At 41.8% G+C, this 19429-nt stretch overlaps 1 protein-coding gene across 9 annotated transcripts in view; it reads right to left on the bottom strand.

Annotated features, from left to right (window-relative positions):
• Nucleotides 1–19429, bottom strand: part of TRIM2 (tripartite motif containing 2) — a 118441-nt gene that overhangs the window by 34205 nt on the left and 64807 nt on the right. For 6 of the 9 annotated variants that reach the window (XM_069785424.1, XM_069785467.1, XM_069785450.1 and 3 more), the window contains exons 2-3: nt 7184–7365; nt 4810–5047 (exon numbers count right to left, since the gene is read on the bottom strand). In XM_069785424.1, coding sequence (XP_069641525.1) covers nt 4810–5047; nt 7184–7317 — 372 coding nt within the window. In that variant the 5' untranslated portion in view covers nt 7318–7365. Of the gene's footprint in view, nt 1–4023; nt 4091–4809; nt 5048–7183; nt 7366–12038; nt 12400–19429 lie in introns of those variants that run through there. The other 3 variants (XM_069785458.1, XM_069785476.1, XM_069785484.1) reach the window with 3 other exon arrangements.

The following is a 19429-nucleotide window of genomic DNA, read 5'->3' as shown; positions in this document are numbered from 1 at the left end:
TTCTGATAGAAGCCACCCCTGTAACCCTCCCCCACTACCAAAACCCTGCCATGCAAACCCAACACACCCAGAAAGCTTTTCAGGATAAAAGTTTGCTTTACAAAACATCTCAGAAAAAACCATTTGCCTGAACCCCTCTTTTCCAAATTTAAGAGAGCTCTTGGGCAGGATATACTATGGCATCCAACCATGGCTTCAGCTGTATTTCCACTGAAGTCAACAAGAAGATTCCCATCAGCTGTAATGAAAGGTGAATTAATACCCACTGGTTCTGAAATCCCATCCACTAACTCCCACCTTAAACCAGATCAGCATATTTCAGCAAAGTGATCTAATTAAAGACTCATGCATATCTTCACTACTATAATTTAACTGAATTTACAGAAAATTTTTAATTTGCATAATCAAGGATGCAGGTACTTCTGAAATAGATTTCACAAAGCCAAAGCACACTAATTCCAGCCCTTCAAAGTTCAGGTCTCAAGAAAAAGGCTCTCACCCATCACAAGCTCCCCTTCTCTAAAATCATATTTGAATAATGACATTGTTCATCCTCTGGTTTCTATTTGTTTAAATTAAAAGAGCAGTTCAGAGAAAAAGGATGAGTCTGCTCTTTGCCAGCCTCCTTCCTCCTCTCACACACATGCTTAATTCGTCTGTCCCAGGGCTGGTGCGTACCTTAGCTTTGTATGTTTTGGCTTTTAGAAGAATCTAAGTTTGGATTACTTGAGGGCACTTCCCAGATATCCGGTAAAATTTAGAATGTGGGGTTTTGTTCTCCCAGTCATAGCTTTTGCCTTAGCCATGCAGCAAACCTGAAAGCTTTAAGCAAATTTTTTAAAAAGTTTTGTAAGATTGTCATGACTTAAACACGCTTACATACAAGTGAACCACTCAGATCCCTTGTATGACTTTCCAATTCAGTCAGATATGATTGTATCAGTCACACTATAGATTCCTAACTGTATTACATGTTCCTTGTGAGGCAGAACAAAATTACACCAGCAGTGAGCTCAGTTTTTTAGTTGTAAGGCTCATGAAGAACCTAACCCTGACATCCTGAGGTTTTTTTATTTAGCCTCAGTGACACACTGAATATTGCAGAGTACAGAAGAAATTAGATTACACTTTAATGGGATACACAAGTAAGTGACATGGTGGGAAGTAGAGAGGTGAGGAGAAAAAACAAGGTTTAAAAAGTATGTTATGAAGTCACTTCATCAGAATATCAAGGATAGGTGCTTTTTTATTTTTCTAAAAGAAGCATACAGGCAGTAAGCAACACCTGTACAAGTTCAGGAAATGTTTTTCTAGACAAGATCTTATACCTGTCAAGTTGCCAAGCTATTCTGTGATCTTTTGAGAAAAAGCTAGTCAAAGATAAGGCATGCTCTCTTGTTACATGCATTTAATTTAATATTGGGTAGGCTCTCTTGTTACACTCTTGTGCTGGTTTTGGCAGGGATAGAGTTAGTTTTCTTCATAGTAGCTGGTATGGGGCTAAGTTTTGGATTTGTGCTGAAAACAGTGTTGATAATGCTGAGATGTTTTAGTTATTGCTGAGCAGTGCTTACACAGAGCCGAGGCCTTTTCTGCTTCTCACCCCACCCCACCAGCGAGGAGGCTGGGGGTGCACAAGAATTTGGGAGGCGACACAGATGGGACAGCTGACCCCAACCAACCCAAGGGATATTCCAGACCATATGACATCAAGCTCAGCAGATAAAGCTGCGGGAAGAAGGAGGAAGGGGGGGATGCTCATAGTGACGGTGTTTTGTCTTCCCAAGTAACGGTTACGTGAAAGCCCTGCTTTCCTGGAGATGGCTGATCACCTGCCTGCTGATGGGAAGTGATTAATGAATTCCTTGTTTTGCTTTGCCTCCATGCATGGCTTTTGCTTTCCCTATTAAACTGTCTTTATCTCAGCCCACGAGTTTTCTCACTTTTACCCTTCTGATTTTCTCCCCCATCCCACTGTGCGGGAGGTGAGAGATGAGTGAGCAGCTGTGTGGGGCTTAGTTGCTGGCTGGGGTTAAACCATGACAACTCTATAGGCAGAAAATACATTGCACCTGTAAAAGCATGGATCCTAGACTCTGGGCTGACTTTCATTTCAAATTCAAATAAAACTCAAGCATGGACTTTTCAGGATGGGTGACTACAAAGAGGCTACACCACTCATTACATATTATGAAGTAATGGACCTGGAATTTCACAGCCTTCCCTGTCCTGGTTGTTGTACCTGCCCCTAAGTGATTGTAGATCAATGTTTCCAAACCAGGATGCTTATATCCAACAAGAGCTGCAGGTGTTTAGCAGCTGAGAATAAAGCCAATCTTATTTTAATGTGTAGGTAGAAGATAAGAATCTTCTGTTAGGTTCAAAAGTTCCATAACAGATGTGCCCTATTGCCCCGATTTAACAAGAACATATATTTTTGCTCTGTGTTGGGTGAATATGAGGAAGCATTTGTTTATAGTTCAAGCACAGGAAACCATCTCTCATGTTAAGATACTACAAGCTAAGTTTCATTTTTCATAAGAACACACACAACAAAGATGCCACAACAGAGAATGAGAGGATGTGCACAGAAGGAATAGGATACACACATATTTGTGGAAAATGTAAGTGGTGGGAATAAGAGACCAACTAGAAGGGAAAGTATCTAATCTACATGGCCTGAGGGAGGCTAAGTTTCTAGCAGACAGGCAAGCCAATGAGAAAGTATCTGCCCATCAGCTTCTATCTGATAATCAGAGAGGTTTAAATCCAGCATGGCTGGAAAGATTGAAAAAACTTGTTTAAATAGAAACTTATTTCCAAGCTAATACAAAGAAAATCTGGTAATATTTAAATGAAATATACTTGATGCAAATTTTTCCCTTGATAGTAAAAATACAGTGGGTCTGACCCTACCCCAAGCAATACGTAAAAAAATAATGGAGAGAGGATTCAATGCAGAATGACCGCTGGCTCTGTGAAGGCATTCTCCTCCAGCTACCACCTCAATCCTCCCTCACTCCCTGAAGCACCCAGCAAAGCTGCTAGCAGCCAGGCACTTGCCACACAGTGCCCTCGTGCTGGGTACACATGAAGCCAGCAAAAGCCCATTTCCTTAGTCAGGCCTAAAGTGCCCAGGAGCTTGCCCTGCACACCCTGCACTTCAGCCAGTCCCACCTGGCCAGCCTCAAACAGGTGAACCCAAAGCTTATCTCAGCTCCTCCCATCACAAGGACTAATGTGTGCACTTTAGCTTTTAATTTCCTAGCTCCACAAAGCTTTAAATTGGAGTCATCCTTAGCCTGTCCCCAACCCTCCCAGATAGTTACTGAAGCAAGAATATATTCCCATCACACGCTACTCAGCATCCTAAAAGGCATGGTGTGTTTCAAGGCAAGCCAAGTAAGTTTGGTTTAGAGGACTTGCAAATCCACCTTTCCCTAGAAAGGAATTCTCAGAGAGGTACAAGGTGACATATTTTTAATTGCAGGCAAACCAGTTTTTTCTAAGCACACCCAAAGAATCATCAGCTGATAATGTAAAATGCAAAACAAGTAACATCTTCATTTTGACTTTTTTCTGCATTTCATAATCAATGGCTCCTGTCACGATTGCTATGTCAGAAAAAAACTATGATTCATTTTAAGGAGAGCCAATAAAATGCAAATAAAAACTAGGAATGGATTAATCAGTAACCACTACACACACATAGGTATTGCACACATTAAAAAAGTTACAACAGTTACTCATTAATCAGAGCATCCACATAATTCCAGGAGGTCAGTAAAGGAAAGGGAACTGAGCTGTTCCCCTCTAAGAGTAATCACTACCTATCAGCTGAATTAATCCTATACAACCGATATACCTAAACTGAGTACCAAATAAAACAGTCCCCAGAAAGTTGTCTTAAAATACTGGCAATATTTCTTGGCTTGCATAGAAGCACAGCATTCAGTTTGCAACACAGCATCGCTCAGCTTTTACAACACAGAATCGCTTAGCTTTGCAATGTGGTCTACTTACATGTTTGCATAAGCCTGGCTATGAGACAGGAGCTCATATGCCTACCATGAAGCCACACAGGTTAACACTGAAAATTGTGAAGTAAGCAGAGTTAGAGCTGTTCTTGTAATAATCTGGGAATACTTACTCATTTGGGGGTACTTGCCAATGAATACACTGATATGATTTGAGGGTGTATGTGGGGGGATGCTGGGCAAAAAGTAGGTAGATTTAAAAAACAAAGCAGCCTTCAAGGACTGATATATGAGATGCACAAAACGCTGCAGATAAACAGAAGCTGTCTGTTTCTAGCCTGTGCACCCTGAGCACCCAAAGCACCCTGAACGAGGACACCCTTTTATTTGGCTGCATGTTAATATGCTCACATAGTTTTTGGTACTACCTCAGTGTGCAGGTCAGTGAAGCTTATAAGATCCCTGCCACATACTGCCTAAACAAGCACACAGGTTCCCATGGCAATAGTTGATTCTACAAGCAAGAGCTATGGAAACCCATCTCAAAGAGGCAAATGCACAAGGTTCAGTGCTTGCAGGACAACAGTTTTGATCAAATGTGCTAAAAGACAGTATCATCCAAGATGATTGGTAAGATGAAATAATATCCTGACTACTTTAAGATGCCCTACTAAGACCATCTGAGTTAATTTTAAGAATCACGTGTTTTTTATTGACATATTATAAAATCAAAGAACTAGTGTGATTCCAATTCCCCCACTATTTTTTAGAACAAAATATCCATGACAAACCAGACCAGTCAGTACATACCACAGGAGTTCATCTCACTTACATTTCCATCATGATTGGGGCAGGAGAGCGGTTTGCCCGCAGCAACAGCCGTGACAGTCTCCAAGATGGAGGACTCTTCAATGCTGTTGTCTGGCGTTCGTTGCAGGACATCCATCAGGTTGGTGATAAAGAAGTTGTTCTGGAGTGCAGAAACCCCTTTCTCTGGCAGAATGGAGGTCTGGCGGCACACGGGGCAAGAAAGGGTTAAGCTATGGGCTGGAATGTAATTCTGTAAGCACCTATGAGGAAGGGAGGTAGAAGGGGAGAGAGAGGCAAAGTATCATCAAAGAGGAAAAAAACTCCCTTCAGTTTAAGAAGTGGTTTGAAATAGTGCTACCCCTACTTATAAAAGGAAAGGTACACCACCAGGCTTCAAAAGTAAAAGTGGTTATGGGGATTTTTTTTCCTTTAAACCTTTTTTCCTCTGCCACATGAGAAAAGGTTCAATAAGCTGACATCATTATGAGAGTTATGTGCCTTTCTTTGAGATATTAGTGCAGAGAGGATCCATGCTTCCAGATATCTACTGCATCCTGCTCACAGGATAGTAAAAATGATAAACTATCAGATAAAGTTTGACAGACATGAAGTTATTGCATCAAGTATTTGAGCCTGTGTCTTTAACTGACTAACCGGTGGTTGCCTTTCCAATAGAATCTCCTTTATTAACTTGTATTTCTGGGTTTCGTGTTTCAGAGCTAAAACCCGGTCCCAATGAAACCAATGGAAATTTTTCCATGTATTTCAATTAGGAAAGTTATTTGGCAGTTAGCCAGAGTCAACAGAGCTCTCTTTATTACATAGAGAAGGTTGTCCTAGGTTATCACAGTTTATGTTAAGGGGAGTCTGGGAGGAAATTTTTGTTTGTTTGTGTTTGATTTGGCAAGGGGGGGCAGTTGTGGTTTTTTTAGAAATAGTAAATTTCACAGAATATAAATCTGACACAAAAATTCTATGATCAACAATGTGCAGCAGACTGGCCTAGGTGACAGTTAGTGCCACTTTTGGCCTTGAAAATCAAGTTAACAGCTGCTGGGCATGCAACATCCAACTGCAACTGGCAATTCAGTATAGTCCTGTAAGCACAGAAAGCTTTGCAGAATGCAGTTCTTAAGGGGACCGGTGCTACACCAAATTCCTCATGAGATGCCAACCAAGAAAGCGTGACCTCGCACAGCTACACAGCTCTTATCCACTTCCAAGGTCTTTCCTTCCACCACTCTTCATGATCCCTTGGCAGCTCTCCTCCTGACCCCCCAGTAACGGCTCTGTGAAAGGACAGCTTAGGCTTTGCACATCAGCAGTACACTGAAAGAGTTCTTCCAGCCTCTCTCCATAACCAGATCAGCGTAAGAGGATTACAGTGAAAACCAGAAGCTGACCTTAGGATTTACACATGAACTGAAGTCAAGAAACTTAAGACATGGTAGTGAAAATCTTGACTTCACTGACTTCAGTGAGAGTTTCACTGCTGACTTCAGTAAAGTTGGGGTTTCCTATTCTTCTACAAAAGACCAGTTCATCTGACACACTCAGAGATCCACAATTTTTCTTGCACCCTGTGCAAAATTAGATATGCACACCACAAGTCTGACTAAGAGGTGGAAATCTCGTGAACTAAATGTTTACCAAAATACCATTTATTAAAATTCTCCTGCCATTCAATATATAATCCAAAGAGATGCATCCCATCATCAGAAAAAGAACTCGAACCAATAATTCTTCAGCTAACTTTTCTGCAGATGCTGTATTTTTTCCACCATTTGATGGATAATATAACTTTAGAGTATCACCAAGTATATTCAATTCATTCAGCCAAACAGAGTAGAAGGCGGGTTCCTGTTTTATCACGTCTTTTCAGAGAGTTTTTCCAGTTCTATCAACCAAGCTGCAGAATAATGAAGACATTTAATCACAGGTTATTAATAATGTATATATCATGTCTAACCCTTGGACATTAAAGGACGAGATAATTATTTCTCTGCTTAGTAAATCAACAAAGAAAGGGTTTTATTGTTTCTAATTATAGGCTAATCAGTATAAATTGGAGGCCATTAATTTGAGGTCCAAATTCTGCCTGCTGTCACCTTTCACATTGTTGTCACTGTATTCATTAGTTTCATTTGATTTACTTTTTATTTACTCTTGCATAAAGGGAATGTATTCCAAATATTCCAGTGCTGCCTCTTCTTCCTGCCTGCCACAAATAACAGTGTTTTTCCACATCTCTGTCTCTCCAGCCTTCCCAGGCTTTACCATGCCTTGACATGACATTTACAAGTAAAGAGAAAAGTCCCTGTCCACTAAAGGATGCATTGCTCTGTGCTTGTTGCATGACACAAATACCTAATTACCAGCATGAGGAACGGACTTACCTCTCACAGAAAGTGTGCAGGCAGGGAAGTACTTTGGGGTTCTTGTAACGGTCCAGGCATATGCTGCAAATCAGAAACTGCTTGTCAATCTGACGGACCACAGGACTTGGGATGTTGGAGCCTTCACTGGCCATCCTAGACCACTGACATATGGGTCCTGTTCCCTTCTACCCTGCACACTGCTGGAGTGGGGTGGGGAAAAGAAGAAAAGAAGAAAAATGGGTTATAAACTCCATGAAATAACAAAATCAACAACTAAAACACTCATGTTTCATCCTTATGCAGGAATTCATATCTCAATACAAAACCAAAACAGTGAAGAATTAAACTTCTAAAATGGTTTGTCACTGATGAGAGCCTGGGAAACAGTCAGCCAAGTCTACAGCACCACACATACCACTTCTATCTGAGCAGGCATTCTGGAAAGGCACGTTGCCTCTGGACTGAAAGAGTTACAGGGCTGTCTGGTTTTAAAGAAATCCCACAATAGAAACGTTCTTGCACCAGTAGGTTCAGCCAGTGCTAACAAACATAGGATTTTTTACATCTACAGTACCACTGGCTAAATGCTTAAACTGGAACTGCACCAGCCAGTCAAATGGCTGCATCACGGCCAGAGTTTAAAAATGGTTCACCTAACAATTTTTTCCCTTATCGGTGCTGGTCTTGTCAAAGATACAGTAGGTTTGGACTCCAGGAAGCCCCCAAGAAGGAACCTGCAGAACCAGCCAGCCCCTGGGAAGGGAGTGCTCAAATTCTGCATCAGCAACAGGGGTGAGGTAGGTGAAGTGAAAATCCTCACAATAAGAGAAACTGAGCAAAGAGAAGGCAACCGATACCTACTGAGAATCAGCAAAGGTAGGGTGAAGGATACATGAAGCACATCCAAGTAATAAATGCAAGAAAAATGCCATTCTAGGCAGAAAGAGTAGTAAGAATCATGTTTCTAGGACTGAAGAGACTTCATAACTCTGGCATATAAAGCATGAAATAGAAGGGTAAGAAAAAAGTCTACTGACTGACAGAATTAAAATTGTAGGTTAAAGGAACGCCTGCAGGCTTGGAACACCTCCTGTCCTGGAACAAGGCACAGGGAGAGAAAAACTTAGTTTCTTTTGAGCTGGAGGCAGAGATTATAGACAACAGAATTAATATGTGGAAAGAGAAGACAGGGGAGGAAAAGGAAGGAAGCAACCTCAGGGAAAGGTAAACTGCCTGCTAACATAGTTCAGGAAAACCTGACAAGCGGAGGCCCTGGCAGGGTGACCCAGCAAGAATTCCTCTCCACCAGCGTTCCTAGCAGGCTGGAGCGCTGGCAGGCACAGGCTCACTCCCAGGGGAGCTGACCGCAGCATCTCTGTCACAGCACCCAGTTCTGCCAGTCCTCCTGCACCCACAGTGAAACAGGGGCTCCTCTTCTGTGTGAGCAGCGAGCCTAGCTGGGCTCCTTCACTGCAAGTACACTCCTGAGGTAGTAACTTCTTCCCCAGTTTTCTACCACAGTTTTTAGTCATCCATTTCAGACAATTTAATATCTGGCTTGAGGGCAGTTCAGGCTTTCCAAGACAGAAATAACAAGCCCTCTGCCTTGGTGCTGATCACATTCATTCAAAAGGTCACTAAATTCCACAATGATTTGCATGACCTGTAGTATTTTATCAGCAGCGTTACATCAAATCTTCTTCCTGTGCTGGATGCATGGCACACTAATCTGGCAGAGTTGAACTCATGCTGTTCTTCCTGAGCTGTGTATTTAGCCATACAGGTATGGTTTACTTAGTACGTTGAGCAAGTGGCTATTTCTAGGATAATGACAGTCATTATGGATCATGCTGTACTGACTTCCCTGATAACAGGCTCCTGGGGAATCACCTCTGTGCTAGCAAATACAGCAGCATAAAGTTATTCACAATTAAAATACCCAACAGCAGTAACTGACATTTAATTTGATGGAAAACACTTATGGCAGACCCTTTTGTTTCCTTTTTTTCCCAAGAAAGGGGAATCTGCAAGGTTAAAAATTGCTATGATACTCATAAAATATCATGTTTGTTCATGACCCAAAAATGCATGATTTCAGGATTGATCATTTGTTTCACTTTTTTCATTTCTTTCCCCATAGTAAGATAAAATGTGAATATTACATAAACACAAATTAATTTTACCTATTTAAATGCCATAAATCACACACAATAAACCTTAGGAGATCAATTAGGAACCGATGTTACTTCTTAAAAGCTTGAAGTAAAAATGTCTTTACAAGAAGTTGAACCAAAATATCTAGCTTTCACAAAACGGAGTAGAAAGAGCAGACTATCAAATATGCATTAATATATTCATGCATTTGGCAGCATAATATGTGGAACCTCAGTAATGTATTTCAAAAGAAAATTCATTTCACCACTGATGCAGCTGTGTTTGCCTCCCACTCTCCCTCTCCAAAAGTTAGGGGTGGGGACCCCCAAAAAACAGGGAAGATAATCAGAAGCAGGAAGACTTCTTATCAAAAGCTGAGTTTCCAAACTGGACACCGATACATTATGAACAGTCTAATTTTTTTGTTATAGACTAAGCACAGACTATTGAAAAATAATGGTACTTAAGATATGAAAGAATAGGTCTCCAGTGAATGCTGCCTGTCTTTTAACAGAAGAAAGTTCTCTAGCAACCAGATATTTTCTGTAATTTCATCTTTCCACCATCATGTATAGCTACACCAGCAAATAGCATTTGCACAAGGAAAACTCCTGCTGCCTGAAAAATTTCATATTGATTTCATCTGATCTTATCTTAGTCTTTTACATTCCCCCAATCTCATTGCACAATCAGGTGACTCTTACTGTTTCATACACAAAGCTCATGCCAGCCACTTTAATTTTCAAATGTTCACAGTTTAAGCTTTGTCAGTGAAAGAAACCATTAACAATTCAGAAATAAGTGCTTTTAATATTTGATGTTTTGTCTGGAACGCAGCAGGCCGTGATTGTCATTTAACCCCTGAACTCACATAAATCAGGTTTAAAACATGCACCTGAAAATAGAATTTCATCAGTACATTTCAAGCTTTGGCTACTACCTGGTAGAACTTCTTACACAAGTGGTTCATTTAAAAAAGTTTTTTTGAGTATGGAATTTCCAGGATTCTGCAGCTTTTCTGAGCCAGCTCCACCTTTGATGCAATTTTGATTAATGTTATGTAGCTACGAGAAGGATGATTTTGCCCATTGATTCAATCAAAGCAACTGTACAATCAAGGACTATTTGAGGAAAAGCTGGAGATTTTAGATGATGTTTTTGAATTTCACCAAAGACAGTATTTATGCTGATTTACTGCAGCACTCACAGCAGCTCCTCGAAACCGCAACGTAAGTTTCAGATTTATGAGCAGTTGGAGATTTTGCAAAGTGACACTATTTTTACAAGAAAAACATTTTTTTTTTGCAGTAGTATCTTCTGAGCTCGGCAGCTGCCAGGGCTCTTTTCGGAGGTTCATTCTGTCTCACAATCTAATAAAGAGCAGCTGAAACACGAGCTTTGAAAACAAGTATGAGAATCACTTCTCCATATAGTTACACTTCATAATTTAAACATGCAAAGCCAAAGGTTTACGAAACATTGCACCAAATGACATAAAACCCCACCCATTTACCTATAAGAAGCACACCCTGGAAACCCAGTTCAGGTTTGCTAAATCAAGTGCAGAAAAGGGTTCTGAAACGTATACCCTTTGTCACCCCTTTGAGGCTCAAGGATTGTTATCTTTCCAGCCACCCCAAAAATAACACTGTTCTTTTTCCTTCTACTTGGAGATATGACTATCAATTTTCATTCAAAATATACTATAGAGCAAAGAAAGGAGAAAACAATGGCTCTCTAAGCTAGCAGAAAGCCTTGCCCTGCTATGCAAGCATGCCTTCAGGAACGAAAGTCAGGGTGCAGCCCCACCCATATAAAAAGAACTTCCTATAGCATTAAAAAAGAAAAAAAAAAAACCCAAACCCCACAAAATGTTAGGGTACATCAAATAACAGTTCCAGAAGAGTTGTTTTAGTTGAATAGAGCCATGTAATAGGAAAGTGCACCCTTTCTACAGGTATCTTCAAATGACCTCTGGAATTCCTTAACAGTTACCGAATTGTCTATTCCTTTCTGTGGCCCAGCTGAGAAAAAGACACTGGGAAAACTTGTAACTGTCTGTTCAGTTCCCAGGATTTACTCCTAAAAGAGCAGAATTCTCTGTTGCTGATACACTGCTCTCACCGAACTCCACCCAGCCAGAGCCGCAACTAGCCTGAAAGTACAGCCTGAGGAGAACAAATTGCTTGCAGCTTGTTCATCCTCTTCTTATCAATGGAATTCACAACCCAGAGGGTCTATTCATGTATTATGAATGAATAGGTTTCCAATGGCAACTTTTCCAAAGGAACAGTTAGGCCTCGAGAGCTGTAAGAAAGGGTGGGGAACCTCAATAATGTTGCTTCAAGGATTGGGGGAGCTGGGGTTTAAAAGCCCTTAAAACAGATACATCCCCTGTCCACAGTCTTTAGAAATAAAGAACAGGTTCAAGCCATTTCTAGAAGCAGCCCCCAAATTAGCCGATACAGAACACACTGAGCAAATTAATAATCCTAACCACCACAGAGTCCACTTGTGTAAAAGGCTTGATAAGCTAAATTTGCATTCCTTTCTCTCCCACTCTTGCAATCAGCTTGGTGCCTCGTTTAAAACACAGCAACCCTCTTCATTCTTACAGCATGCAGAAGCATAATGAACAATCAGAGGCCAAAACAGAAGGAGCAACCCAGCAGCAGCCACCAGGAATAACACTGAGCAAACTTGAGCATTTTAGACCTACCCATCTTTGTAGAAAAATAGCTTAATCAGTGCAGTGCTGAGGATAAAATCCTTGCAGGGACGGAGCTGCAGTTCCGCAGTAATCCAAACGAACAAACCATCATCTGTTAATATTTCAAGCCTCATGCGCAAAACTGTTTAAGAATCCCTATCACAGCATAGTCATTATTAGATGCACAACAGATTTTGTGCTCTAAGGAATGACGCTCCATTCCATGAAGAGGACAGGTGGAAAGAAAAATGGAAGAATAAGAGGAGGCCCAGTGAAGTCGTCATGAATTTTTTTTTTCCCCCGGGTCATTTACAAGTAGGAGACCCCTTCAGGATTCAAACCAATCAATCTTTATTTAGCACATCTTTTTCTCACTCAGCCTGTGTAGAAAGACTGCAGTAAATGGTGCAAGGGATTGTGGGATAGGGATGCAGCAGAGAGCTGCAACGAGATTCGCTGGGTTATTTTTTTTCCTCCCTACTCAGCAATCAGCTGTTTCGAGGCTCCGCGCAGGGCCATTGAATTTGGTCACCAGAATGTTATTACAGGATTAGCAGATGGAGACAGCTACCACTGTGCATCTGGCATGTCAATGCAGCTAAGAAATACATATGCAAATATTACTTGCAAATCAGAAAAAGGATTTAACTCCAAAGGCGAGAGTAAATATTATGTAACATCCATTATCAGGACAGTCACCGCAGATGAAGCGAAAGCACTTTCGTTTTTAAAGGAGATAAAGTTTACACTTAATGATTCCACTCTGATTTTTCCAGGATTCAGAGTGTTTCTTGGAACACAACTCTTCCCTGCTCCAACTTTCAACAACAACAAAAGACCCCACAAATGCTCTTTGTCTCTCCAGATGTTTAAAGCAGAAGCAAAGAACCTCTTCAGAAAGCTGTGCTACTGACACACAAACCAGCAGCAGTTTCTTCTACTACTGAGCTGCGTATTTGACCTGACTCAGACTCAAGTCAAATATATAAGGCAGCAATTAGTAAACTCATATTCAAGGAACGTGAGAATCAAAGCTAACAGTCTGATCAACTTTTGTACAAACAGTAATGCAAACATGTATTCTCTTAGTTAATCTATTGACTTGTTTAAAAAAAATTTAAAATCACAGATCAATTCAGATTTTACTAGGCTATTACCAAAGGAAATAAGAAGAAATGTGGTGTCTGGTATTTTTCAGCTGTGCAGAGAAGGTTGTTAAAAAGACGCTTGTGAATACACAGACACTACTGAAGTAAAGCAACATAGAATTAGCTTTGTCTTCCAGTGTAACAGCTGGTGGGTTTTGCAGACAAGGTAGTATTTGCATCTCTAAATACAGTGTATCTTTTCTTTTGAAAAAACAAATCATATGCAAGTATGTCAGCTAACTGAGGCTAACAAAGCTTCCCACAAATAAAAGGACACAAAGGTCCATTTGCATCAAGAAGAAAAAATGCGGGGTTTAAACAGTCTGTGCTACTCTGACTTAATTAGGACAGATACAGTTATTTCAGAAGTTTAAAATGTTGTCCTAAGCTCTTTAAGCACAGTTTCCAGAATATATTATTTATTCCATTCTTGGACTGATGAGGTAAATAGTATTAATAATCATTTAGCATGACTGAAATGTAATCTAAATTCCTGTTAAAAATATAGATTCTGCATACATAATTTACTTTCCACTTGGCAATCATTTTAGCCAGATTGGTTTTATGCATCAGGCAGATCCAGCCTGGTTTCCCTGGGTAATGCCCACAGGGCGAAAGCATGTTGTAATCCAGTTTATAACCTGAAATGAAACATCAGGCAGCGTGTGTGCGTGTGTTAGGATTTTGGGTGCTTGTGCCAAAATACTGCTTCTCTGATTCTCTCAACATGTGCTGAACTCTGTCAAAGAAGGAGAACAAGGTATGTTTCATTTTAGCTCTAACATTCAGCAGGTCAGAAGAAGCAGGCATCTGCACAGCAGGATTCACAGTTTAAAAAAAGGCCAGAGATTTCAGGCACATTTTTGGAGGGGTGGGTTTTTATGTTTCATTGGGGGTTTTTTTGTTTTCTTTTTAAACTGTCTAAAGAACCCCCATTGCAAAGAGCAAGCAACATATTTCACTCCCACAACAAGGAGATCCAAGGCCTTTTGTTTCTGCCACTGGAACAAAGACACACTTAAAACAAAAATCAAGAGAGAAAATTCAGGAGTGGCACCCTCAGAGCCAAAGTGGAAGACTCTCGGACAGAAGCATGCAGACATCATTTAGCTGCTTGCTTTTCCTTGCTCATTTCAAGCATCAAATCTACGTACACAAAACCAGAATGACAAGCATTGCTCAAATTACTATTTCCATTTACAGTCAGTAGTAAGAACTACATATCCCTCAAATCAGAACCGAACTCGTAACATACCTCATGGCCAAAGAAGACTGCAGGAGTCACAGCTGCAGCCACTCTCACAGGGATCTACACCTCCAAATGAGAGATTGCTTCAAAGTGCAATTCTCTTATAATTAACTCTCAAAAGCTGCCTGCTGACAATGAGCTGATACTCCGTAAATAATCCTGCTTCTTCAGGAAAACAAAAGTGTGGTACTGTGGCAAGGAAAATGAGACAAAGTCATAGCATTTCCCTTGAGATTTTTGTTCTTACATGTTGAATGTTGATATGTGGGTTTCTTCTCCCTAGTGAAGAGGAAATGGACTTGTAGCTCAGTGAACAGTCTTGCACTTTACCCCCACAGCAGTTACTACCAGCCTGTTTGAAATAGGTTTATTGTATGTGTATGTCTTTTGAGTTGGGAGATGGGAGTGGGGGCTGTTGTTACGTGCTTGGTTTTGGTTTTTGTTTTGTTTTTTTTTTAAAAAGAACAGGCTAGTTTCCCTCAGAAATTTGCCGCACTCATTGCTGCTGACTTATCTGCATCACTGCTGACTAGTGGAAGTAAGTTCTGGAGAAGAAAATACATAGCACATGCTATCTTCATAGTGCCATGGAAGAGTGATCTAGCCCCTGTTATTATCCCCTGTAAATGTCATGGTTTTTGAATAATTTATTCTTTTCCCTGTTCTGAACACAACCTGAATTCATATTCTTAGGAAGCCCATAAATAGTAAGTTGCCAAAAAATGTCACAGCTAATTTACAGACCATAGGTAGATATTGGTATATCCTTCCCTAATATTAAATAATTCATCCAAACACCCCAGGTTAATACTAATGGTCTGCACTGAAGCCTGTATAAATTGACTGAAGGGAGAGTACTCTAACTCAGCCTGCTGTACAAAAGGGATTTTAAGGTCACTAGAAAAAAAAATTATTGGGTTAGGCCAAACTAAATGGCCAGCTAATACAGTCCTGGCAATTAAGACTGACTGGAAAATAAGAGGTGGGAGAGACCAGAAATCAATTACCCAAAGCCAGCATGCTGGGAACGAGGGCTAGTTTGGAAACACAAATATGGGAGAGGATGGGCTGTTACAGCCATCACTCAGCTCCGCGTCCTTAATTTGACCCTGGGGCCAGGAAAGCAAGTGGGGGAAACAACCAAGCTCTGTCATTGTGGGACCATGCCCACACCAGGAATCAAGGGGCCTTAGTCATCCTCACGAGACAGCAGGGGTGGAGGCATCTTTACCTTTCCCCACTGCGGCTGTGCACCCATGCAGACGCAGCAGCTCCCACAGAGCTCCCCACTGCAGCTGTGCACCCATGCAGACCCAGAGCAAGTGCAACTTCCAGCCCTGACTCCACATTCTCCAATTGCCCAGGCTGTAGCTCACATGAGATGGGAAGAGCCACAGCTTCCTCCCACTGTGGGCTTGTAGCTAGAGGGCATGTCTGCCCTGAAAGGAGCTCTGCTAGGTCCTGGGTCCTCCCCACCAGCCACAGCCTGGAGCCACAATCACTCCCTCATCTTGTGATCCAGTGGAGTAGATGCTTTTCCCCAAAGCTTGTGACGCAGCACATGGCTTGTCATAGCCTGGGAGGCAAAGAACTTGAAAGGTTTGACTGGGATGTAATGCTGGGCTGCTGCAAACCTGCCCAGCCCACCCAGCACTTGTCCTCCTATGCCTTTGCCACCTTATTCTATTTCCTTCTACCTTCTTCTTACACCTAGTTTAGCTTGCCAAGGTTGCTGCTTTTGTAGCACAACTGCAGCCAGGCTGAGACAGCCTGGCCTCCCTGCTCAGCCAGCCCAAGTTTGGCTGATGTGACTACACTCCCTGCCTGTCTCCAGCACTGATGTTGCAAGTCAGGCAGCACCAAACTCAAATTGCTTTTCTCCCCTCTGTGTTATTCTTTCTCTTTCCCCTTTTGGGTATTTGCCATTGAGGTGGCAGGGGCAGGCATTATGGTCACCAGAAACAAGCTCTGTATTCTGGCATTTCTTCTGCATGGCAATGGGCTCACCTTCAGTAACACTGTCAGATGTTGATGCAATGAATTAGATTTCTTTTAAAAGCTTTCAACTGCGAAAGGCACAGGAATAACAGGAGTAGAAGCCACTGCTATAAATGAAAGACTTGCTTAATAGTTTTACATGTTTAATGCTTTGTTGCTTTTTCCTCCTTCCTTTTGTCAGTCTGTAATCAAAGCTTATAACACAGTGAACACCTGAAATACATGGGTGGGCCTCTTAAGACGTCAACGTACTAGTGCTTTGTACTCCAATTTGTAGAGGAGGGAAGGGTTATGGCTGGTATCTAATATCTCCTTTTCTTCTCTTTCCCCATCCCCACAACTTCTGCCTGCCTCTGCAGTACCCCTTCTCCACCAACCTTTGGTGGTGCAGTAGTCCTGCTACCATCACCGAAGACCCCATCTCCCAGCTGTCCTGTCCTTGGATGGAGAGGGGACCTGCTGGTGGCTGCCCTGCAGACACCAAGGGACAAGACTGGCAGGTTAGAACTCGTATGGCCACACAGTCATCATTCAACTGAGATATTTGTCTGTCTGAGGTTTTCAGGACCTCATTTTGGGTCAGGGCCTTGAACAATAAATTCACTTGGAGCACACTGGATTTACTGCCCATGCAAGGACAATTTGAGTGCTTGCAGTGGAAGTCCACGGATTCCCAACCAAATGGCCAACGTTCTGACAAATGAGATTTCAGAGACGACTAGGAAATGAGGGGGAAAGGGCATGCCAAGGGAAATGATAGGATTAAACTGTCACATATCAGGTTAAATGACAGCCTCAGAGCTGTCATTTAGGGCCATTTCCACATTTAATAAAATGTCATATTCTCAGGTGAGCTATTAAGAAAAATAAATACCTGCAGTGAGGTAGGTCCAAGTAATTATTTCAGGGGCTAGATGTTGTGCAGGCCTAAGTAAAAGGATTTTAAATTGTACACTCCAAAGCAGCAAGTCAGAGTATCTATACTGAAACCCCTTCTACCCTGATTAACTACCTAGTGCTGCTAACATCACCTTTACAACTGTACATTTTTTACTCTTTAGGCCTACCTGTTTTGTTAGTGCTGACAGGTCTCTGTTCAGCCTTTATAGGTACACAGGCCCAAATAAAAACAAGCTGAACTGACAAATAATTAAAACTGCACATCAAATCACTGCTGCTTCCATAAACATCTGCTCTGAAATGTTACTTGAAATAAAAGTGCTCCATGGAGACTCCGTACTAATCACTGTTAACCCCTCAAGGCGCAGGATAACAGGCAGTACAGATAAAAAGCAGGAGGTTGAGCAGGGATCTATTTGGAAAGAGGTCCCTGGCCTTTTCCACATACTGTTAGATATAAGGTACATTGAAAAATGCTGTAGGTATTTTCTTCAGAGTTGCTGAGTAATGGCAAAAAAAGCAAAAGCAAGCAGGAAATGCTCAGTGCTTTTGCTACTGAGCTGTGTGGTGAAGATTGAACTGCTCAGAGACCATCCCCTCCACTCCTTCTTGAGACATTCCTCTGGATCTGACCCACGCTGCATCTCCACTTGATCTTACAGTTCTGCTACTCTTTCTTTAGGAGAGGTGATATACATCAGTTACTGCAGTTTAGTCATATATTCTCTGCTGACCACTGCAAAGTAAAGTTTCTCTGCTTCTGTTTCCATTTACTTCAGTAGGATTTTGTTGAACTAGCAAAGTTCAAATCAGCAAGTGAGAACGCAGCACCCAGCAATCACCACATGCCAGTAACTTCTTCACAAAATCAACTTAGATGCTGCCAGCCCATTAGAATTTTTTTCTTGCAACCTTCAAAATCCCACTTCCCAGCAGATACAGCATACGGAAAATAAACTGCAAGAAAAAAAATAGGTGTTTCACAGCAAGAAACAGCAGATGGAAACTACGCGTTAAAAAAGCAAACAATGGAGGCAGAAAGTGAAGGAATTCATGTCGTCTTAGTGCACAGCACACAGCAGATAGGGTGCCCAAGCAGGTTTCTGCCAAAAACACATCTCAGGAGAGGGACTAAGAAGGAGGGGAAGGAAGAGCCCCTCTCCAGCCTGTGAGCAGGCTGAATTTGGGCTCACATCCTCTGCAGCACTTACATTGTTTAAAAGATGAAATATTGGTTGCTGCAATTTCCCTTAGCTTTTGCACAGTACCCACCTCATTTTCTTGTCCAGAGCTCAGCAGCGATGTTACCTTCTATGTCTGCTATGTCTTCTGAACTGAAATGTCTTTCAAAAACACATTGATATGTCTAAACATTTTTGTCGTCCTTGGTTTCAGAGAAAACCTTGCTTAAGCGTTAAGTGGCAGGCAGAGGTTTACCCAGGCAGGCTCTTAATGTTGGAAAAAACGCAACACTGAACTTTACCAAGTAGGTAAACACATAGCTGCATACAGCAGGTAGTCTGGCAGCACCAGCAATAGTGAGAAACAATGTCAGAACAACCTTGACAAAAGGAGCTCTGTGGGTTTTAACAATGGTTGTAGGCACAGGAACCGAACCAACCAAACAACAGTAACAAAATCCATCTACAGCTCCCGTGGCGCACAGAGCCTGAGCATGTCGGCTGCGATGCTGTGTCCTCCTTCTCCGCACTCACAGGGGCACTCTGTTTGACTTAGCAGTAGCCAGCTCCAGCAGTTCAAAACTTGGAAACACCCAATGGCTGAACTTCACCCAGTAAACACGTCTTTCCAGTCCTCAGCAAGGACACTCATTTGCTGATTGCATGCCAGCGCTCCTATTTAAAGAACTGTTGTTATGGGAAAAAGCTGAAACCTTTCTACAGCAGAGACAGAGTGCTCCCCGTATCTTGTGCCTTATCTGCAGAAATGCATCAATTCCCAGTATGTATTTCCACAGCGGAGTTTCACTACAGCCACAGTAAGATGCGGTTATCTGACTGCAAAGCTGTGAGCAGGCTGGCTCTCCAGACAGTCCTAGTGGCCCCTTCTCAGGGCCTACCAAGCAGTTACTCTGGCTCAGCCCA

Source organism: Haliaeetus albicilla, chromosome 1, assembly GCF_947461875.1.
Source record: "Haliaeetus albicilla chromosome 1, bHalAlb1.1, whole genome shotgun sequence".
Lineage (NCBI taxonomy): Eukaryota > Metazoa > Chordata > Aves > Accipitriformes > Accipitridae > Haliaeetus > Haliaeetus albicilla.
This window is presented reverse-complemented; position numbering and strand designations above follow the sequence as displayed.